A 24008-nucleotide genomic window follows, 5' to 3' on the forward strand; every position below is an offset into this window, starting at 1 on the left:
TGTACGACGGAAATATTTACGCTCCGAATATTTTTACGTCAATTCTATGCGCTCTTTCTCATGAAGGTTTTTGTTGCTGTTTGCTTTCCGTAGTGTGTGGTTTTGACATGCATGAGTTTGGTAGCATTTTGGATTAATGCATTGAGTTAACGTGAACAACCTGTTAGCTACGATAGTGTGCCGTAGCCGCTTCTGGGAATATTCGTTTGTCTGCTTTTATTACTCCCAGTGAGTGAAAGTGATGGCGAATGACCGACTGCGAGCTTTGGAGGAGGTTGAGAATCAAGTTGCAACGATTCTGCAGTGCGCCGGTTAGTAGCTACTTACTGTATATCCCTACCAGCCGCAACAACAGTTCAAATACTCTGTAATAAGAAACACATACCTTGTTAGGTATATATTCCCACTGCAGGTAACATCGCCTGGAGTTGTTTAAGACAAGCACAATGCCAGTATCAATATGTAAATACATAGGCCTAATACTGTTTACTGTGTTCCTCTCCTCTAGGTAACATCGTGTTGGAGCTGTCTAAAGACAAGCACAACGCCAGTTTCCTGGACAGACAGCTTAGTCAGTTTACTGTCTCGGTCAACAGAGTGGAGACTGAACTCAGCTCACAGATCAAATACCTCACACAGGTAGGATAAAGACCTTCCTAATTGACCTGGCCCAGGTATCCTGGATGGATATAGATCTCATTCCGTCAGTAGAGGATGCCTGGTTGTTCCTTAAAAGTAATTTCCTCTCAATCTTAAATAAACATGCCCCATTCAAAAAATACAGAACTAAGAACCGATATAGCCCCTGGTTCTCCTCAGACTTGACTGCCCTTGACCAGCACAAAAACATCCTGTGGCGTACTGCATTAGCATCAAATAGCCCCCGCGATATGCAACTTTTCAGGGAAGTTAGGAACCAATATACACAAGCAGTCAGGAAAGCAAAGGCAAACTTTTTCAAACAGAAATGTGCATCCTGTAGCACTAACTCCAAAAAGTTTTGGGACACTGTAAAGTCCATGGAGAATAAGAGCACTTCCTCCCAGTTGCCCACTGCACTGAGGCTAGGAAACACTATCACCACCGATAAATCTACAATAATCGAGAATTTCAACAAGCATTTTGCTACAGCTGGCCATGCTTTCCATCTGGTTACCACTACCCCGGCCACCAACTCTGCACCCTCCGCTGAAACTTGCCCATGCCCCCCCGCTTCTCCTTCACACAAATTCAGACAGCTGACGTTTTGAAAGAGCTGCAAAATCTGGACCCCTACAAATCAGCTGGGCTAGACAATCTGGACCCTTTCTTTCTAAAACTACCCGCCGAAATTGTCGCAACCCCTATTACTAGTCTGTTCAACCTCTCTTTCATAACGTCTGAGATCCCCAGAGATTGGAAAGCTGCCGCGGTCATCCCCCCTCTTCAAAGGGGGGTGACACTCTAGATCCAAACTGCTACAGACCTATATCCATCCTGCCCTGCCTTTCGAAAGTATTTGAAAGCCAAGTTAACAAACAGATCACCGACCATTTCGAATACCACCGTACCTTCTCCGCTATGCAATCCGGTTTCCGAGCTGGTCATGGGTGCACTTCAGCCACGCTCAAGGTCCTAAACGATATTATAACCGCGATTGATAATAGACAGGACTGTGCAGCCGTCTTCATCGACCTGGCCAAGACTTTCGACTCTGTCAACCACCGCATTCTTATTGGCAGACTAAATAGCCTTGGTTTCTCAAATGACTGCCTCACCTGGTTCACCAACTACTTCTCAGATAGAGTTCAGTGTGTCAAATCGGAGGGCCTGTTGTCTGGACCTATGGCAGTCTCTATGGGGGTGCCACAGGGTTCAATTCTTGGGCCGACACTTTTCTCCGTGTATATCAATGATGTCGCTCTTGCTGCTGGTGACTCTCAGATCCACCTCTACGCAGACGACACCATTTTGTATACATCTGGCCCTTCATTGGACACTGTGTTAACAAACCTCCAAACGAGCTTCAATGCCATACAACACTCCTTCAGTAGCCTCCAACTGCTCTTAAACACTAGTAAAACTAAATGCATGCTTTTCAATCGAACGCTGCTGGCACCCGCCCACCCGACTAGAATCACCACTCTTGACGGGTCTGACCTAGCGTATGTGGACAACTACAAATACCTACAGTGGGGAAAACAAGTATTTAGTCAACCACCAATTGAGCAAGTTCTCCCACTTAAAAAGATGAGAGAGGCCTGTAATTTTCATCATAGGTACACGTCAACTATGACAGACAAAATGAGGAAAAAAAATCCAGAAATTCCCATTGTAGGATTTTTAATGAATTTATTTGCAAATTATGGTGGAAAATAAGTATTTGGTCAATAACAAAAGTTTCTCAATACTTTGTTATATACCCTTTGTTGGCAATGACACAGGTCAAACGTTTTCTGTAAGTCTTCACAAGGTTTTCACACACTGTTGCTGGTATTTTGGCCCATTCCTCCATGTAGATCTCCTCTAGAGCAGTGATGTTTTGGGGCTGTCGCTGGGCAACACAGACTTTCAACTCCCTCCAAATATTTTCTATGGGGTTGAGATCTGGAGACTGGCTAGGCCACTCCAGGACCTTGAAAATGCTTCTTACGAAGCCATTTCTTCGTTGCCCGGGCAGTGTGTTTGGGATCATTGTCATGCTGAAAGACCCAGCCACGTTTCATCTTCAATGCCCTTGCTGATGGAAGGAGGTTTTCACTCAAAATCTCATGATACATGGCCCCATTCATTCTTTCCTTTACACGGATCAGTCGTCCTGGTCCCTTTGCAGAAAAACAGCCCCAAAGCATGATGTTTCCACCCCCATGCTTCACAGTAGGTATGGTGTTCTTTGGATGCAACTCAGCATTCTTTGTCCTCCAAACACGACGAGTTGAGTTTTTACCAAAAAGTTATATTTTGGTTTCATCTGACCATATGACATTCTCCAAATCCTCTTCTGGATCATCCAAATGCACTCTAGCAAACTTTTGATGGGCCTGGACATGTACTTGCTTAAGCAGGGGGACACGTCTGGCACTGCAGGATTTGAGTCCCTGGCGGCGTAGTGTGTTACTGATGGTAGACTTTGTTACTTTGGTCCCAGCTCTCTACAGGTCATTCACTAGGTCCCCCCGTGTGGTTCTGGGATTTTTGCTCACCGTTCTAGTGATTATTTTGACCCCACGGGGTGAGATCTTGCATGGAGCCCCAGATCGAGGGAGATTATCAGTGGTCTTGTATGTCTTCCATTTCCTAATAATTGCTCCCACAGTTGATTTCTTCAAACCAAGCTGCTTAAATATTGCAGATTCAGTCTTCCCAGCCTGGTGCAGGTCTACAATTTTGTTTCTGGTGTCCTTTGACAGCTCTTTGGTCTTGGCCATAGTGGAATTTGGAGTGTGACTGTTTGAGGTTGTGGACAGGTGTCTTTTATACTGATAACAAGTTCAAACAGGTGCCATTAATACAGGTAACGAGTGGAGGACAGAGGAGCCTCTTAAAGAAGAAGTTACTGGTCTGTGAGAGCCAGAAATCTTGCTTGTTTGTAGGTGACCAAATACTTATTTTCCACCATAATTTGCAAATAAATTCATTAAAAATCCTACATGTGATTTTCTGGATTTTTTTTTCTCAATTTGTCTGTCATAGTTGACGTGTACCTATGATGAAAATTACAGGCCTCTCTCATCTTTTTAAGTGGGAGAACTTGCACAATTGGTGGCTGATAATAATAATAATACTTTTTTTCCCCACTGTAGGTGTCTGGTTAGACTGTAAACTCTCCTTCCAGACTCACATAAAGAATCTCCAATCCAAAGTTAAATCTAGAATCGGCTTCCTATTTCGCAACAAAGCCTCCTTCACTCATGCTGCCAAACATGCCCTCGTAAAACTGACTATCCTACCGATCCTTGACTTCGGCGATGTCATTTACAAAATAGCCTCCAACACTCTACTCAGCAAATTGGATGTAGTCTATCACAGTGCCATCCGTTTTGTCTCCAAAGCCCCATACGCTACCCACCACTGTGACCTGTGCGCTCTTGTTGGCTGGTCCTCACTACATGTTCGTCGTCAAACCCACTGGCTCCAGGCCATCTATAAATCACTGCTAGGCAAATCCCTGCCTTATCTTAGCTCATTGGTCACCATAGCAGCACCCACCCGTAGTCTGCGCTCCAGCAGGTATATCTCACTGGTCATTCCCAAAGCCAACACCTCCTTTGGCCGCCATTCCTTCCAGTTCTCTGCTGCCAATGACTGGAACGAATTGCAAAAATCTCTGAAGCTGGAGACTCTTATCTCCCTCACTAACTTTAAGCATCAGTTGTCAGAGCACCTTACCGATCACTGCACCTGTACACAGCCCATCTAAAATTAGCCCACCCAACTACCTCATCCCTATATTGTTATTTATTTTGCTCTTTTGCACCCCAGTATCTCTATTTGCACATAATCTCTTGCACATCTAGCATTCCAGTGTTAATACTATTGTAATTATTTTGCACTATAACCTATGTATTGCCTTACCTCCATAACTTGCTACATTTGCACACACTGTATATATATTTTCTGTTGTATTCTTGACTTTATGTTTTTTTACCCGATATGTAACTCTGTGTTGTTTTTATCGCACTGCTTTGCTTTATCTTGGCCAGGTCGCAGTTGTAAATGAGACAGACACACACAGAGGAAGGCCCTCAAAATTGTCAAAGACTCCAGCCACCCTAGTCATAGACTGTTCTCTGCTACCGCACGGCAAGCGGTACCGGAGTGCCAAGTCTAGGTACAAAAGACTTCTCAACAGCTTCTACCCCCAAGCCATAAGACTCCTGAACAGCTAATCATGGCTACCCGGACTATTTGCACTGCCCCCCCCCCCCGCCCCATCTTTTTACGCTGCTACTACTCTGTTAATTATTTATGCATAGTCACTTTAACTCTACCCACATGTACATATTACTTCAACTACCTCAACTAGCCGGTGCCCCCGCACATTGACTCTGCACCGGTACCCCCCCTGTATATATAGCCTCCCTACTGTTATTTTATTTTACTTCTGCTCTTTTTTTCACAACACTTTTTTGTTGTTGTTTTATTTTACTTTTTTATTAAAAATAAATGCACTGTTGGTTAAGGGCTGTAAGTAAGCATTTCACTCTAATGTCTGCACCTGTTGTATTCGGCGCATGTGGCCAATAAGATTTGATTTGACACACAGACTGACACAAACATGCCGGGAACTGAACCATAGAAATGTAACTTGCCAGTGTAGATATGGCTCTCATCATGTGACTACACTACAGCCTACTGGCTTTTCTAAGTACAGTAGGAGCATAGGTTTCTTTCTACATCAAAGTTATGCATATTTCACATTCACCTAGTAGTGTAGCTTTCTGCAAGCCAGAACAGTCCACATTCACCTAGTAGTGTAGCCTTCTGCAAGCCAGAACGGCCCACATTCACCTAGTAGTGTAGCCTTCTGCGCGCCAGAACGTTCCACATTCACCTAGTAGTGTAGCCTTCTGCAAGCCAGAACGGTCCACATTCACCTAGTAGTGTAGCCTTCTGCGCTCCAGAACGGTCCACATTCACCTAGTAGTGTAGCCTTCTGCGCGCCAGAACGTTCCACATTCACCTAGTAGTGTAGCCTTCTGCGCTCCAGAACGGTCCACATTCACCTAGTAGTGTAGCCTTCTGCGCGCCAGAACGTTCCACATTCACCTAGTAGTGTAGCCTTCTGCGCTCCAGAACGTTCCACATTCACCTAGTAGTGTAGCCTTCTGCGCTCCAGAACGTTCCACATTCACCTAGAAGTGTAGCCTTCTGCAAGCCAGAACAGTCCACATTCACCTAGTAGTGTAGCCTTCTGCAAGCCAGAACGGCACACATTCACCTAACTGAACACTTACATTTCTCCCTTTCACACACTGCCTTCTCTCTCTCTCCCCTGCAGGTTGCCACAGGCCAGCCCCACGAAGGCTCCACATACTCAGCTAGGAAGGACTGTCAGATGGCCCTGAACAGAGCAGAGTACGCCAGGGTCAAACTGGGAGAGCTGGGACGCACCTGCGAAGTCATGCTGGATCCACAACCCTGAGAGAAAACACACACCAGAACGATGGTCGGGAGAGCGCTGTAGGTGGACATTTCCATCGCTTGTTGTCACCGTAGTGTGTTAGCACCACCTGCTGAAGAGAGGTGGGGAATGAAATACTTTTTTTTTTTTTTTTTTTATATGATATTAGTCAGAAAATGTATCTGGCTATGTTTTGTATTAAAGTTTGTGTTTCATTACATTACCCTATTTGTTTGATATATTCATTTATATTTTATACACACAGACAGTACACACACTAACAAATAAACAGACTGAGACCTGTTTTGTATGTTAACTGTTTTTTATTTTTTACATTTTCTAAAATGCAGTACAAAATAAAGAAGCGACATATATTCTCCAATGTTTTTAAACATTTTATAATCTTTTCCATTTTTTTTCCCCATTATGATTTTGTTCAATTTTATTGACTAAAATAACATATTGCTTATACAGTATCTTGGTTTCCTTAACAATATACTTTGTCTTACTTTATCTGTGAATTAATTACATTATCTGGTAGCATTTAAGTATAGTTCTCTATGAATCTCAATTTTAGTAGTAGTAATAGTTGTAGTAGCTTAAAATTGTCCTTAAAATAAAATTCGGACTCAATAGTTACACAATAGTCTACAAACCAACATGATTCCGTGCGTTTCCATGGATACCTCAACTAAGGTGGAGGGGAACTAAAAGAGAAGATCTTTGTTTTTAAAGGGGAAGTTCAGTATTTTACTGAGTATTCTATGGGAAACTAATCCATGGTTAAGTTGTGAAATACTGGACTCCCACTTTAAGTTTTTTGTTTTTCTCTACACTTGACTGGTTTACAGACCGACGAGGACAATCACCATTCAGATTTACAAAGGAAAAGCTGGTAACACTACTACCTGAAGTGGTCTCTTGCAAAGTCTTATAATGCCTTATAAACATTCATAGCATCTTATGATGCAGTCATAAAACATGATGTAGCTGTATATTAAAGCAGGCACAAGAGGCCCCCTTAGCTGTGACATTATCAATATATGACAGGCTTTCATGCCTTATTTCTTTTACACAGTTTCATCATCCTTTATGGCTGTTTATAAGGGTGCTATGAAGGTTCATAAGGCATTATACCGCTTCATAAGAGGCCACTTTAAATACAAAAAAGCTCATTGTAACATTTACATGGTCCCTAAGAGAGTTTCTGGAGGCTCTAAAAGTTCTATATCACTAAATTGTTCATATTGTTTTAAGACATTGCATTTTTAGAATGCCATGCGTCGATCCATTCATAACATGAACAGAGTATGAGATTTATTACCTTCTTATGAACCTTTATAACCTAACTGTGAAGCGTCATGATTAGTGTGTTGTGACTGACATCATCACACCCATATAAATATAATTACTACAAGGGAAATAAACATGACTTGAATGGGGATGTCAATTCTAGAAATTATATTTCTATGATTAAACCCTGTTTACAACCTCAGCCTATGACGTCATCCTCTGGGAGTTAGTAACAGTATGGTGGATTCAAAGGGGTAAAAACCAACTAATGTGCAACATTGTTCGTTAACGTGACCATCAATATAAATCTCGTTAACCATGGACAGTTGTTAATGGGTTTACACAAGTTGAATGAGGCCACACATTTAATGTTAAGGAAAAACATTATTGTCATTGAACCAAAATGGCGATGGCTACAATCTAAAGCCTAAACAATTCAACACTTCTCATAAGAAGAGGTGATCAGTGTTGTTACATTGCATTTGCTGGCTTAGTCATTTGTTCATCTTGGCTTGCCGTAGCTGAAGCTTGTCCCTCTTTGAAACGGTACATTAGGTGGATACTTTTCACCTTTTATGTTATATAAATCTATAACCTGATCAAACACAGTGATTTCCAATCTGATAAATGAGCCGAGTGTCAATCGATCAATCAATCCTCCCTATCTACCTTAATTCTGCACCTACACACCTTTATAGACATACAGTATACCCATAACTGACTGCAATGTACTCCTCTGTAATATCCTATGAAGTGCCTAGAATCTAGATTCTACAGTAGTAACCCATCTTTCCATATCCTGGTCCCGAGAGGACCCTGGTTATTCTGGTTTCCTATACAATTCAAAACGGAATTTATTTATCAAACTTAACGTGGACTTATGAAACAACATTCAATTGATGAAGTATGTTTAAATTAAGTTTATAGATCCTTCTAAGTTAACTGACTGAAACTGTTTCAGAACTAAGACCAGCATACGAAGAGGTCCTTGAGGACCTGGATTGGGGATTCTGTGACAGATTGTCCTATAAACTGTGCTTGGTCATTGGACTGCAGTGTTCTATAGCGAACTCCTATTGGCTGTTGAGTTGAACTGAACAGTATTAATATTTACAGCAGTTGGGAGAATACAGCAGCGTTAGTTCATATCACCTATGACTTTTTAATAATAAAAAATAAAACAATGTCTTAAGAATACAATACAAATAATGGCAACATTTAAGTCCGCATATATCTCTGGCGATTATTACAACAAAAATAAAATGTATTTTTCTCCAATAATTTCCCTCCCTCCCTCCCTCCCTCCCTCCCTCCCTCCCTCCCTCCCTCCCATTCCCTAGTTCCCCTGCTCCCTACATTGGTGATTCTGAAGATTGAGGCTAAAGTTGGATGCTGGTAGGTTTAAGAGGTTGGTCAATGTTAAATTTAGCACACTTGATCAGATTACCCTACAACAGGGTTTCCCAAACTCAGTCCTGGGGCCCACCCTGGGTGCAAGTTTAGTTTTTTGCCCTAGCACTCCACAGCTGATTCAAATACTCAACTAATCATCAAGCTTTGATCATTTGAATCAGCTGTGTCGTGTTAGGGCAAGAAACAAAACATGTACCCCTTTGGGTCCCGAGGACCAAGTTTGGGAACCGCTGCCCTACACCAATATAATCTGACCCTGTATCAGTGGAGGGGGAAACTTCCACCTTCAACCTCCTTTAAAGACTCTATTGATAGACCTGCAGAAGACTGCAGCTTTTCACACACCAGGGGGCACCCTTTGTGAGCTGTCAAAAAATATCCTTGGCTGATCTAGAATCAGTTTTGGCCTGGTTGATCAAAATGAATTAGATTATATTGACAGGGGGGACCTGATCCCAGATCAGCACAATTGGCCCAGTAGGCTATCGTCATAGACATGAGCCCGAATCTTATTGACAGTAGGGTTCGATCAAACTGCCACCTGACCTACCAAGAAAACCACTTTTGGCAAATCATAAACGTAAAATAATTGTTATTTATCGTGTTCATGGCATCCGCTGCATGTAGGGTGTATGTCTGTGTGTGTGTGTGTGTGTGTGTGTGTAGGTTTCGCTGCTTGAAGTCTCCTATGTAGTCCCTAACAGAATACACTGTCTGTACATACGATCACCTGCACCCTCACACTGAATGCATCACACTCACACCCTCAGTGTAAGTGCACTACACCCTCCGACAATAACTGTAAGTGCACTTCACACACACACTACACATACACACTCACTCCCTCACCGTGACGATATGTAATCTTGCCATAATGGGTAAAGTATTGAGTTATTATTACATATTGGGTACAATGGGTGTTAATTATAAGGTAAAGGGGTAATACTAATAATAATAGTAGCATAATAACAATGTAATTACTGTGTAATAACTGGTTATAACAATGTAATTGCATAAACTATTAAACTCATGTTCCCTCTAAGTAGTTGTGCAGCAATGTAGTCCTGTACATTAAAGTTACATGTAGGATTGCAAAATTCCCAAAACTTTCCTAAAAATTCCCAGGTTTTCCCAGAAATCCCGTTTGGAAGATTCCGGAATCAGGAGAGAATAATCAGGAAATCCCTCTGACCAGAATTTCTGGAAAACCTGGGAATTTTGCAACCCTAGGTACATGGTATTCAATCCTGTAAATAATGACAAACGTATACAGTGAGGGAAAAAAGTATTTGATCCCCTGCTGATTTTGTACGTTTGCCCACTGACAAAGAAATTATCAGTCTATAATTGTAATGATAGGTTTATTTGAACAGTGAGAGACAGAATAACAACAAAAAAATCCAGAAAAACGCATGTCAAAAATTTTATAAATTGATTAGCATTTTAATGAGGGAAATAAGTATTTGACCCCCTCTCAATCAGGATTTTTTCTGGCTCCCAGGTGTCTTTTATACAGGTAACGAGCTGAGATTAGGAGCACACTCTTAAAGGGAGTGCTCCTAATCTCAGCTTGTTACCTGTATAAAAGACACCTGTCCACAGAAGCAATCAATCAATCAGATTCCAAACTCTCCACCATGGCCAAGACCAAAGAGCTCTCCAAGGATGTCAGGGACAAGGTTGTAGACCTACACAAGGCTGGAATGGGCTACAAGACCATCGCCAAGCAGCTTGGTGAGAAAGTGACAACAGTTGGTGCGATTATTCGCAAATGGAAGAAACACAAAAGAACTGTCAATCTCCCCTCGGCCTGGGGCTCCATGCAAGATCTCACCTCGTGGAGTTGCAATGATCATGAGAACGGTGAGGAATCAGCCCAGAACTACACGGGAGGATCTTGTCAATGATCTCAAGGCAGCTGGGACCATAGTCACCAAGAAAACAATTGGTAACACACTACGCCGTGAAGGACTGAAATCCTGCAGCGCCCGCAAGGTCCCCCTGCTCAAGAAAGCACATATACAGGCCCGTCTGAAGTTTGCCAATGAACATCTGAATGATTCAGAGGAGAACTGGGTGAAAGTGTTGTGGTCAGATGAGACCAAAATCGAGCTCTTTGGCATCAACTCAACTCGCCGTGTTTGGAGGAGGAGGAATGCTGCCTATGACCCAAAAACACCATCCCCACCATCAAACATGGAGGTGGAAACATTATGCTTTGGGGGTGTTTTTCTGCTAAGGGGACAGAACAACTTCACAGCATCAAAGAGACGATGGACGGGGCCATGTACCGTCAAATCTTGGGTGAGAACCTCCTTCCCTCAGCCAGGGCATTGAAAATGGGTCGTGGATGGGTATTCCAGCATGACAATGACCCAAAACACACGGCCAAGGCAACAAAGGAGTGGCTCAAGAAGAAGCACATTAAGGTCCTGGAGTGGCCTAGCCAGTCTCCAGACCTTAATCCCATAGAAAATCTGTGGAGGGAGCTGAAGGTTCGAGTTGTCAAACGTCAGCCTCGAAACCTTAATGACTTGGAGAAGATCTGCAAAGAGGAGTGGGACAAAATCCCTCCTGAGATATGTGCAAACCTGGTGGCCAACTACAAGAAACGTCTGACCTCTGTGATTGCCAACAAGGGTTTTGCCACCAAGTACTAAGTCATGTTTTGCAGAGGGGTCAAATACTTATTTCCCTCATTAAAATGCAAATCAATTTATAACATTTTTGACATGCGTTTTTCTGGATTTTTTTATTGTTATTCGGTCTCTCACTGTTGAAATAAACCTACCATTAAAATTATAGACTGATCATGTCTTTGTCAGTGGGCAAACGTACAAAATCAGCAGGGGATCAAATACTTTTTTCCCTCACTGTATCTGTCTGTCTGCCCGCTTCTTATAAAGCTGGGACCTTTAGAACATATAGAACATAGACGATCAACCCTGAATCAAAGAATGGATCCAAAACATATAGAATGATTTCCTAAAACAGTGACTGTCGACTCTTTACTCCTATAAATCTCTCCATCTCTCTCTCATTCTATCTGTTTCATCTCTCATTCTCTCTGTTTCTCAAACAAAGGCGTGACAAAACTAAGGAGTAGAAATGGAAAATGCCATCAAAGATGTACAAGAAAGAAGAAGGGGGAGGATTGAAAAATGTCATATATATGAGTGCCCCTGCTCCCCCTTTCTGAAGTTGAGCCTACTGGCCTGGAGACAACACGAGAACAGGGACTCGCCTAGCACCTCTCCCCAGGTTCAGGTGCATGGTCCTGGGGGAGGGAGAGCTAGCAGAAGTGGTCATCCTCATCCTTATCATCCTTCATTCCTTTCAGCCGCAGACGGGCAAAGTCCTCGAACACAAAGTCATCATCCTGAGAGAAATTACTGACAGAGAGAGGGAGGGGGGATGAAGGGAGGGGGGATGAAGAGAGGGGGGATGAAGAGAGGGGGGATGAAGGAGGGGGGGGATGAAGAGAGGGGGGATGAAGGGAGGGGGGATAAAGGGAGGGGGGATGAAGGGAGGGGGGATGAAGGGAGGGGGGATGAAGGGAGGGGGATAAAGGGAGGGGGGATGAAGGGAGGGGGGATGAAGAGAGGGGGGATGAAGGGAGGGGGGATAAAGGGAGGGGGGGATAAAGGGAGGGGGGTGAAGGGAGGGGGGATGAAGGGAGGGGGGATGAAGGGAGGGGGATAAAGGGAGGGGGGATAAAGGGAGGGGGGATAAAGGGAGGGGGGATAAAGAGAGGGGGGATGAAGGGAGGGGGGATGAAGGGAGGGGGGATGGAGGGAGGGGGGATGAGAGATTAAAATTGTGTTCAACAAACAAGGTTAAATTTAAATTTGAGACACACAAACTCCTTCTCTCTCTTACTTTGTCTCAAACTCTATCAGGTTACTGTCCACTGGGGCATCTGTTTCTGGGACGACTGTGGGTGAAAGTAATGACATTTCAAAACAGGTAAATATCCCCGCAAAAATACCTTTCTAAAACATATTTTTCTCTATTAAGCACACATTGGTCTGTACCTGATTGAGGTCTGGAGATGGGTAGGTCAGAGGGTTTGGGGTGCATCAGGACAAAAGGCAGCTCCACCGACACGTCCCTGTACAGAGCACACACAGTAACGATGGAGCTGTGCCAGAACACACATTAGGCAGAGATGGACTGATACTCAGAAAACATTCCAGTGTAATCCAGGTGGAAACGATCACTTACAACCACTTCATAAATCTATGTTAGACAGTGTGTGTAGGAGCCAAGATGCAATGTACCCTCCGCGGGATAACACTAGTTTGACCGTGTGTGTGAATGTGTGTGTGTGTGTGTGTGTGTGTGTAACGTACCCTCCGCGGGACACCACTAGTTTGACCTTGACTCTGTAGGACACCAGGATACCCAGAACCTCCTTATTGGACACATCTTTCACTCTGGAACACATCAAACAGAACCAGACACATTAAACTAACACAACAGATAGAGACAAGAGGACAGCTGCAGGCATGTATATGAGGTTTTGACTAAATGGTATACAGCTATGGACGGAAGTGAATTGTTCTTAGCAGGTTAGGAGAATTAGGTTAATAAGGTTAGGAAAAGGGTTAGGGTTAGATAAAATGCTCTCCTAACCTGCTACGAAAAGTAACTTCCATCCATTGCTGTACTCCATCTAGTCACAACCTAGATATGAGGAAGTTCTCTCTCTCTCTCTCTCTCTTCTCTCTCTCTCTCTCTCTCTCTCTCTCTCTCTCTCTCTCTCTCTCTCTCTCTCTCTCTCCCTCTCTCCCTCTCTCTCTCTCTCTCTCTCTCTCTCCCTCTCTCTCTCTCTCTCTCTCCTCTCTCTCTCTCTCTCTCTCTCTCTCTCTCTCTCTCTCTCTCTCTCTCTCTCTCTCTCTCTCTCTCTCTCTCTCTCTCTCTCCTCTCTCTCTCACTCTCTCTCACTCTCTCTCTCTCTCTCATGTTTTGTGTGTATGTAATGTGATGTAATCTATGTGTTTCTCTAGTCTCTTACATGGTGCTGGAGGCCAGGTTGGTGTCTTCGTGCTTCAGCTTGCCGTCCAGAGCCAGGCCTCTCTTCTCTCGGTTGTTGGTGAGCATTGGGATCAGGGTGTACACCTTACAGAACGTACTGCTGGGGGACACCTGGTCACTGTGGCGGTGAGAGAGATAGAAAATGATTTATTTCATATGTGATGGGTTCCTACTCACTCTTGTATAGGCATCCACAACGCTCGCGACGCAGTAATGAAAGAAGAGAGGAAAACATATGATCTGTGAGAGGCTGGAACAGGGAGGGAGAGGGCATTGAAGGGGACTGGACTGGGAGAAAGGCAATTGGGTTTTGGGGCCAGCGGCTTCTTGAGGAGGACTGGATAAGGGGGGACCAGGAGGATAATTATCAGGGTGTGAGGCTGGGGATCTCGATTTAGGCCATGATGGAAAGTTTTGGTGGGCCGAAACCAAGCCAGGTACTGGGGTTGTGGGGAGGTCTGGGAGCTCTGGGGGTTACGTCATGGACGGCCATTTTGGGTCGAGGCCTAGCCAGTCGCTCTTCCTCTACTCACCGGTCGGAGGCGCGGCCCACAGACTTTTTGTAGGTGTCACATCTGTGCAGAACTACATCAGTCACCTGTAAAACTACAGTACAGGGGGAGAGAACACTGACTAAGATGTCATAACAAGGGGACAAGGGGCTGTGATGTTACTAGACAGGGATGAGATGAGGTTGCCTGGGGTCGCTGAGAGGGGGTTAGGTGGGGGGTGGCCGGGCAGGAGAGGGGTATTCTGGCATGGCAGTGACAGCAGAAAGGGGGGTTGGAGGGTATTGTACGTGGGGTCATAAAGGGTCATACAATATGAGGGTAGAAGGTATGCAGAAATAATATAACAAAATAAGAAAAAAAGTGCTGAGAGTGAGTATCTGTTTGGCCACACAACCTGTCTGCATTCAGCCAATATATTTTCTCTCTCTCTCTCTCTCTCTCTCTCTCTCTCTCTCTCTCTCTCTCTCTCTCTCTCTCTCTCTCTCTCTCTCTCTCTCTCTCTCTCTCTCTGTGTCTCTGTGTCTCTATGTCTCCTCTGTGAGAGAGAGAAAGAAGAGGAGAAGGAGGAAGAGAAGGGTACAGGGATGGAGAGAGAGTGAGAGAGAGAGAGAGAGAGAGGTCTGGATAGAAGGGTACAGGGATGGAGAGAGAGAGAGGTCTGGATAGAAGGGTACAGGGATGGAGAGAGAGAGAGAGAGAGAGAGAGAGAGAGAGAGAGAGAGAGAGAGAGAGAGAGAGAGAGAGAGAGAGAGAGAGGTCTGGGTAGAAGGGTACAGGGATGGAGAGAGAGAGAGAGAGAGAGAGAGAGAGAGAGAGAGAGAGAGAGAGAGAGAGAGGTCTGGATAGAAGGGTACAGGGATGGAGAGAGAGAGAGAGAGAGAGAGAGAGAGAGAGAGAGAGAGAGAGAGAGAGAGGTCTGGATAGAAGGGTACAGGGATGGAGAGAAGGGGACTCACTCTGCCTCTTCCTGTGCAACAGGACACTTGTACTGAGCCGTACTGAACAGACAGATGTCAGCATACTGGCGAACTGCAGCAGGGGAGACAGAGAGGGTTAACACAGCAGGAAAACACAGACACACTGTAGGAGAGAGAGGGACAGGAAGCATACCCATACAACCCTGTGTGTTAAGTAGTTCTGCAATATCAACCATCTATCTCTAGTCTGGTCTGAGCAGAATCGCGTTATTGGAAACAAAGGCTGTTCTGAGAGCAGGCCTGGTTGAGGCTATCTGTTCGAGTCACGTCTGGGATAGAGCTGTGGTGGTCAGGAATTTCTTTCGGCCAGTAACTGTCATGCAAATAACTGCCGGTCTCACGGTAATTGACCGTTAATTAACTAATTAACATAAACACATGCTTTAGCATCTCTGGGCTTCATAGCCTACAAGCTTACAAACCACTGATGTCGACCTTTGGAACATCTACATTTAAGAAGAAAATGTAGCCCATTTCAGAAGAACAGAATAGCATATTCTGAGTTGTCCTTATGTTAGGCCCTGATCTGGCTATGCCACATGGCTGTGGGCTACACTAGTTCATTTAGCAGACGAGATTTGCTTAGAATTCCCAAGGCATTATTTTATATTATTTTATAGTAAGAAGAATTGAAGATAGCTGAATAAAATAGAAAGGATCTTTTTCCGAAACTATTCTGAGGGAGTTCACACTTTTCTGTGTTGAGAAGTTAACAAAGTGATCATTTGAAACAGGTCATCTTGTACGCTTAATTTAGAGTTATTTATGCAACTTTAGTTGTGATACAACTGTTGGGCTGTATGTTTAATTTTTTTTATATATTCTAAGGCTGCATGATGCAACTCTAATGATGATCTGAAAAAAGTTGCATGAAAGGCATGTATGTGCTCTGCTTTTTGCGCAGGCTGCACACACTTCATCAGTCTCTCTTTCACAATTTGACAATCACTTGATAATATTCTCACCCATCAGACTATTCTCAATGTAATCTGGTCTTTACATACAGCCTACTATTAAATGTGTGGAATTATTTTTCATTTAGAACTTTAGCCCACAAAAAAATATGTTATTCATAGCACTTGAATAGCAAATGGAGGAAGCACTTCCCGCGGTTACGTTTTTAATAAGCCAGGTAGGCTACACCGGTTGTAAAGAAGATTAATGTAGTTAATTTGAAGAATTAAGTTATAAGTATAGCAACATGAGAAAGCTGGAATCCTCTTTTAAATAGTGGTCAGTCAAAACTCTGTTTTCACACCCGATTGCGTAATAAGAACATATGTTTCACTAGGCTCTGTAGGCTATGGGCTCTCCAACCCTGTTCCAGGGGACCTAGGTTATTTGGCCACTTTAGTTGTGATCCAAACCTTATCAAAACATATAGGCCTATGGGCTAGGCTACATGATGCTTGCGACTATGGTTTTAAAAAGTCCACAAAAAAATGAATGTGCAAAGCAATGTGCTCAATATTAGGAAAGTTGATTAATAAATATAGTAGGCCTAGCCTATAGAAAGCTGATGGGATCCTCCTCTTTTTAATAGAGGTCATCAAAACTCTGTTTTCTCACGCAATTGCATAGCATAGCCTATAGAAATGTTGAGCAACATGTGCTTATTGGAACACTTATTTAATTCCATGCATCAACCAGCTATGAGGAGCTGGCTCTCGCTGCGCAACAGCTGATCCTATTCCGCTCAAACTCTGAATGCCAGGTCTCTCATGAACTGTTTGATTTGATTTTCGATTGCATTGATGTCAGCGTGACTAGGGGTGTCAAGCACATTCCATGGAGGGCCTAGTGAGGACCTAGTGTGGGCCTAGTGTGGGCCTAGTGAGGACCTAGTGTGGGCCTAGTGAGGACCTAGTGAGGACCTAGTGTGGGCCTAGTGAGGACCTAGTGAGGACCTAGTGAGGACCTAGTGTGGGCCTAGTGAGGACCTAGTGTGGTTCTAGTGAGGACCTTGTGTGGGCCTAGTGAGGAACTAGTGAGGACCTAGTGTGGTTCTAGTGAGGACCTTGTGTGGGCCTAGTGAGGACCTAGTGAGGACCTAGTGTCTGTGGGTTTTGGGGTTTTGTTTTTCCTTTTAACTAAGACCTAGACGACCAGGTGTACAGAGTTCCTTACTAATTAGTGACCTTAATTCATCAATCAAGTACAAGAGAGGAGCACCCGCAGACACTTGGCCCTCCGTGGAATGAGTTTGACACGTGTGGATTAGATGGACAATAGAGTGTTAATTACCAGGCCATTAGTAACTGGCCGTTAGCAAGTTTGGCAGGCTACTAATGACCATCAGAGGGCAGTTTTGGAGAAGCCTAGTTACTGTGACTCAACGGTCACGTGGAATTTGACTGCGGTCATGGCATTAACACGGTCACCGTAACAGCCCTAGTCTGGGACAATTTTAGCATTTTAGCTAACCCTAACCCTTCTCCTAACCTTAACCATGTTCTCCTAACCTGCTACGTTAATTATCCTAACCTGCTGCATAAAGTCACTTCTGCTGTACTGCATCTAGTCAAAACTGTCAGGCCTGCCCGCAGAACAGCGTGGGTTTCCAATAACGCTATACCCCCTGGTCTGAGGACATGTGTGTGTCTTACCTGAAATTTTCACTCTCTTGACTGTTTTGGTGGAGTTGTTGGTCACATGGACATTCACACTGATAGGCTCTCCATGGTAGTAGAGCTGAGAGAGAGGGGGAAGAAGAGAGATAAAGGGGAGGGGTTGGGGGTCAAAACTATCGGGACAGTGACACATTTTTTGTTGTTTTGGCTCTGTACTCCAGCACTTGGATTTAAAATGATATAATGACTATACGGTTAAAGTGCTGACTGTCAGCTTTAATTTGAGGGTATTTTCATCCATATCGGATAAAATAATAGCCAATCCGGGTTGAGCTAAACTGAGTGAGCTCAGCTGTGAATGGTCCTGGCACACCAAAAAAAAGTGTCAAGGGAAGCCAGTTTGGATTTGGCTTCACTCCTATCACAGAGAAATACGTCATCGACAGAAACAACTTGAAATGTGGCATCTTGTTGTGTTGTTGTCCTCTGGTGGCTAGCTAGCTAGCTAAAATTGTCCCTTTCCTAAATTAGCCATGGATGGAGTTAGGGATTCGAACTTGTGGTTTTACTTAATTCTCCGTACTGGCAAATGATTATAACGGCGATTGTGATCCAACCATAAAATACATTGTGCCCCTGAACTGAGAGGATGGAAGTTCAATATGTAGCTAGATGTAGAAGGCTAATGTTAACTAGCTAACGTTGCCATGAAAGGAAGTTAGGCTAGCGAGCAAGCATTTTAGCCAGGTAACCTAGGACAACAAAAAATAAAAGCGTTTTAGAGTGATAGTCATAGACAGTTTTGTCAACATGAAAGAGAGGAGGATGGCATTGGCGTTTCTCTACTAGTAGGGTGAATCAACATGTTTTTTCTACTTGCACGAATGCACACTCACACACACACAAATCAGAAACATGGACAGCCATGTATTTAGCTTAAGTTGATTTGAATAAATTGTTTTTGTTATCTTTTAGTGGTCACTGTATTAGACTAAGCATAGGTGATTTGATGATGTTGAAATATTGAAGTTGAAATGGTTATGTTTTCCTTGCGACTTGCGGTAACTCTCCAGTGTTCTAAATAAATAGTCGTTTAGTAGTCCGAAAATGTTGGAAACATTACCTTGCTTGACCATGCTGTAGGTCATTTAACTGTTTGTTACATGCAATATGTTTTGTGGACTTCACCGGACAGATGTTGCTCTCCGGTTTTGTGATGAAACAAAGGTGTGGTTGAATTTATTCTGCCACTGTCTTCTTATTATCCTTAGGCCTATATATCATGATCGCAAGGCATATGAACTAACAGGTTATAGAGCAAACAACGCAATTATCACAACACACAGGTAGTAACATTGCTTTTTGTTCTGGCTCGGCATCCCTAGTGATTTTACCCAGGCACCGCTACTGCTTGTTGGATGCATTTGCTGTTTGTTTTGGTTGTGTTTCAGATTATTCTGTGCTCAATAGAAATGAATGGTAAATAATGTATTGTGTCATTTTGGAGTCACTTTTATTGTAAGTAAGTATATAATATGTTTCTAAACACTCCTATATTACAGTTTTTCTCCATTGGTTTGGCTCATTTCTTGAAACAGAAATTACATTCTCAAAACTACATGGACAAACCTCCAAACCACTTGGCAATTGTTCACAACAGAATTGAATTTCTCATTCATTTAATCAAATTGCAAATGTCTAAGTACATGTCTCAATGTCTCAGTACATCTTTGCAAATGATTAAGTACAGGTAGCCTACATTTAGCACAATTTCCAAGTGAATAGATCTTGTTGATCTAAACTGATTGTTGATTCTCAGTCTAATTGTTGTTCGCTCCAAAACGTGTCAGCGTCATTTCATTGTATAAGTCATCACATGCACAATAGTCTGTTCAATTGTCAAAATTAGTCAAGAACATAATACCATGAATACCATATATGAATCCCTTGGAACATTTGATAAATTTATTACAGCAATTGACAGTCAGGTGAAACTAGAACTTGACTAACGAAGGAGGAGTTTCACACATCTCAGATGACCAATCAAACAGTATGTTTAGTTACCTGACAGGTGCTGTCCATGACTGTGAATGCTGCCAAACATGTATGTAAAGAGCTTGACCATGCAGGACCAGTACAATTTCTGAACATGGAGGCACCTGGCCAAGTAAATGAACAAGGGCAACTGCCTGCTCGAGGAAGAGGAAGAAGAAGAAGAGGAGGAGGAGGAGTAAGGGTGCGTGGTGGTGGAATAGGGGGAAGAGGCCGAGGAGCACGAAGACACCATGCTGTCCCGGATGAAATTCGGGCCACAATTATAGACCATGTCATCAACCATGGCCTCACAATGGCGGAGGCAGGTCGCCGAGTGCAGCCTAATGTGCCTCGCTCAACAGTCTCCTCCATCATCCAAACCTTTCGCAGGGAAAACAGGTATGTAGTCAGTCAATGATGGAATTATATGTTGTATAGGACAGGACACTGTGCATAGAGCAATAAATATATTTATTTACATATTTACCTATTCATTTAGTGTGTGTGTGTGATAGGCCTACAGTAATATCTTACCTCAATGGGATGTTATGATACTAAAAATGACAAGAAAAACATTGGAGAAAATAAACTATGGAATAGTTTATTTTCTACAGTATTGATGATACAGTTTACAGTAGTATTCCAGTCACTGTGCAGTGATGCATTAGAATTGTGGTAAAGTTACTGTAAGTAAAACAACAATACAATTACATAGGTAACTCATTCTGTAAGGAATACATAAGGTATACATTACGAATGGAGTGTTGTCCTTTGACTTCTATATCTAGGATTGGACGACAACCTTGCACAGGTGGCAGAGGAAAACTTCTCAATGAACAACAAGAACAAGAGATCTGTAACATGGTGATGGCAAATAATGCCATCACATTGAGACAGATCCGCGCTGCAATCCTACAAGACAATGCCATATTCCAAAATGTCAACTCTATAAGCATCTCCACAATAGACCGGATATTGAAGAAGCATCAGATGACAATGAAGCAAATTTACAGGGTACCATTTGAGAGGAACTCTGATAGAGTGAAAGAGCTGCGGTACCAGTATGTACATGTAAGTCAGTTACTGGTTGTCCATCATTATAACATTTTTACAATTAAGCAGTGGTTCCCAAACTTTTTGGCTTCAGTACCCACTTTACCTGATTTGTGTATCCAGGTAATCCAGGTATGGAAGTATTTGATTTATCTGACTTCAACATTTCGCCTAAAAACTGCAGCTTACTGTATGATGCAATTATCATTATAATCCTTATTTTGAAGAATATAACATACAATAAGAAAAGGGGTCAAAGAGCTGCAATTAGTGCCTCCCATGTAAATCTATCTAATACTGTGGGTTTTACTGTAACATTTCAGTAAGTCTAGTCATTGATGATTTCCCTCCCCTTTCTGTCAAATACCCCTGTAGTACCTCTGCATAGGGGTACATGTACCCCAGGTTTGGAACCACTGGAGTAGTGGCCAGTAGTATATTGAACTTGTGGAGAACATAGAACATTCCTATGTAATTGTCTGTAACTGTAGTGTATGACTCTTCTGTATGACTGATTTGATGTTTTCTTTTTTACGCTATTGTAGAGAATAATGGCATTGGAAGGAAACGAGACCCATCACATCCTCGTGTTTGTGGATGAAGCTGGCTTCAACCTGGCCAAGGGCCGAAGACGTGGCCGAATATGTATTGGCCACCGGGCCATGGTGGATGTCCCAGGCCAGCGAGGGGGCAATATAACTATGTGTGCTGCCATATCGGAGAATGGTGTGGCCACTCACATCCCCAGTCTTGGCCCATACAATACACAGAAGCTCCTCATCTTCTTGGACCGCCTTCATGTTGATTTGATCCCTGAAAATGAGAGAGGTCTCGTAGGGCCTCACCTACCACAATATGTCATTGTATGGGACAATGTGAATTTCCACCGTGGCCCGCTCATCAGGGCCTGGTTCACTACTCATCCAAGGATGGTCATGGTGTTCCTACCACCTTACTCTCCTTTCCTCAATCCTATTGAGGAGTATTTCTCCGCTTGGAGGTGGAGAGTGTATGAGCATCGGGCTCAAGATCAGAGGTCCCTGCTCCATGCAATGGACGCTGCGTGTGAGGATATTACAGGAGATCAGTGTAGGGGATGGTTGCGACATGCACGCCGTTTCTTCCCCTCGTTGCATCGCAAGGGAGAATATACGCTGTGATGTGGACGAGAATCTGTGGCCAGACAGACAGCAGCGTGTGGATGGCCAGGAGGGTGAGGACAGCGACCAGTGAAGAACTGTTAGTTGTGAAACTCCAGCTTTATTTACAGCACTGTAGGCTGCATATAATTTTCATTGTTTTTTGTTTGTGTGTTTATATTACAGTATATTATGCTGTATACATTTTCTTTTTACTCTGATGTATGGAAGTTACTTTATGTGTGTGAATGATAATGGTTACAATTTCCTTGGCAGTATGAGTGCAATGTGTGATGTCAAACCTTGGAGGCTACTCTTACCCTAAAATCCTATTTATTTTTTTCAGTTTTATACACAATTGTATTCTGTTAGCTAGACAAAAAAACAGTACAGTAACCATTGTCAATGAAGGACTGGGCTAAGACTGAAAGGTGGACATGAGGGATATTTCAATGGTCCTCTGCCATAGTGACAAAACATCTAAACATTTTGACTTGCAGTGCTTACACAATGCCAAAGGGACGAAGCATTTTGGGGGCACTGACTGTTTAAATGAGAAGGAAATTTAGTTTTGACACATGCGTGAACTGTTTTGGGAGAGGTATGAGCTTTTGCAGGTGAACCATGGTGTTGTGCCGAACCATCCACGTTATTTTGGCTAAAGCACCAAGAGTGTTGAGAACGTCCGGTCTGTTTCAAGAAATGAGCCAAAGCAATTGAGAAGGATCTTTGCCATTTTCGTGGCACTGACTCCTTATATGGGAAAGGAATTTAGTTTTGAAGCATGAGTGAACAGTTTTAGGAGAGATATGAGCTTTTGCAAGTGAGCTATAGTGTTGTGCTGAACTGTAAGACTGTTTTGCCAAATGATCTTAGAGTTTTGAGAATGTAATTTCTGTTTCAAGAAATGAGCCAAACCAATGGAGAAAAACTGTAATGTGGATGCTGCCATGATTACGGATAATCCTGAATTAATGGTGAATAATGATGAGTGAGAAAGTTACAGATGCACAAATATCATACCCAAAACAACAACAACATGTGTCACTGTCCCTATAATTCTGGAGCTCACTGTAGATAGATAGATATATAGATAGATAGATAGATAGATAGATAGATAGATAGATAGATAGATAGATAGATAGATAGATAGATAGATAGATAGATAGATAGATAGATAGATAGATAGATAGATAGATAGATAGATAGAGAGAGAGAGAGAGAGAGAGAGAGAGAGAGAGAGAGAGAGAGAGAGAGAGAGAGAGAGAGAGAGAGAGAGAGAGAGAGAGAGAGATAGATAGATAGATAGATAGATAGATAGATAGATAGATAGATAGATAGATAGATAGATAGATAGATAGATAGATAGATAGATAGATAGATAGATAGATAGATAGATAGATAGATAGATAGATAGATAGATAGATAGATAGATAGATAGATAGATAGATAGATAGATAGATAGATAGATAGATAGCCTAGCCTAGCCTAGCAACAAAACATCAATCTGCTATAACCAATCAATCAATCAAATGTTATTTGTAGAACGCTTTTAACAAATTAATGTGTGTGTACCTCTTTTCTTCCAGTGAGGCCTCTAGGTGTAATGAGCGGTGCCGTGTGTGTGTGTGTATCCTACCTCTTTCTCCAGTGAGGCCTCTAGGTGTAATAAGCGGTGCCGTGTGAGTGTGTGTGTGTGTGTGTATCCTACCTCTTTCTCCAGTGAGGCCTCTAGGTGTAATGAGCGGTGCCGTGTGTGTGTGTGTATCCTACCTCTTTATCCAGTGAGGCCTCTAGGTGTAGGGATCTATCTGACATGAGGAAGGATCGTGTTGTCTCCACCATTGGCTGAGGACCAGGCTTCTCTGGGGCATACT

The 24008-nt window shown here is 43.0% G+C and overlaps 2 protein-coding genes across 2 annotated transcripts in view; one reads left to right on the forward strand and one right to left on the reverse strand.

Moving 5' to 3' along the window:
- The first annotated feature begins 75 nt into the window (after positions 1–75).
- LOC121554672 (mediator of RNA polymerase II transcription subunit 11-like) lies at positions 76–7694 on the forward strand. Its single transcript, XM_041868340.2, has 3 exons — positions 76–311; positions 509–639; positions 5981–7694. The coding sequence occupies exons 1-3, from the start codon at positions 242–244 to the stop codon at positions 6122–6124; spliced, it is 345 nt and encodes a 114-aa protein (XP_041724274.1). The 5' UTR covers positions 76–241; the 3' UTR covers positions 6125–7694.
- A 3959-nt stretch (positions 7695–11653) lies between these two features.
- The window catches only part of LOC121554600 (arrestin red cell), a 77938-nt gene continuing 65583 nt past the window's right edge, over positions 11654–24008 (reverse strand). The window contains exons 8-15 of the mRNA XM_041868239.2: positions 23905–24008; positions 17942–18026; positions 15315–15387; positions 13827–13964; positions 13162–13245; positions 12844–12920; positions 12689–12743; positions 11654–12201 (exon numbers count right to left, since the gene is read on the reverse strand). The exon at positions 23905–24008 is cut by the window's right edge and continues 32 nt beyond it. Coding sequence (XP_041724173.1) covers positions 12102–12201; positions 12689–12743; positions 12844–12920; positions 13162–13245; positions 13827–13964; positions 15315–15387; positions 17942–18026; positions 23905–24008 — 716 coding nt within the window. The 3' untranslated portion in view covers positions 11654–12101. The remainder of the gene's footprint in view (positions 12202–12688; positions 12744–12843; positions 12921–13161; positions 13246–13826; positions 13965–15314; positions 15388–17941; positions 18027–23904) is intronic.

Source organism: Coregonus clupeaformis, chromosome 39, assembly GCF_020615455.1.
Source record: "Coregonus clupeaformis isolate EN_2021a chromosome 39, ASM2061545v1, whole genome shotgun sequence".
In the NCBI taxonomy this organism is placed as follows: Eukaryota; Metazoa; Chordata; class Actinopteri; order Salmoniformes; family Salmonidae; genus Coregonus; species Coregonus clupeaformis.

What these genes read in the sequence shown, in the direction of transcription:
- LOC121554672 (XM_041868340.2), top strand. Translation starts at nt 242, where the DNA reads ATGGCGAATGACCGACTGCGAGCTTTGGAGGAGGTTGAGAATCAAGTT. An exon ending in AACGATTCTGCAGTGCGCCG is followed by an intron (nt 312 to 508) that starts GTTAGTAGCTAC and finishes CCTCTCCTCTAG; the next exon opens with GTAACATCGTGTTGGAGCTG. An exon ending in AGATCAAATACCTCACACAG is followed by an intron (nt 640 to 5,980) that starts GTAGGATAAAGA and finishes TCTCCCCTGCAG; the next exon opens with GTTGCCACAGGCCAGCCCCA.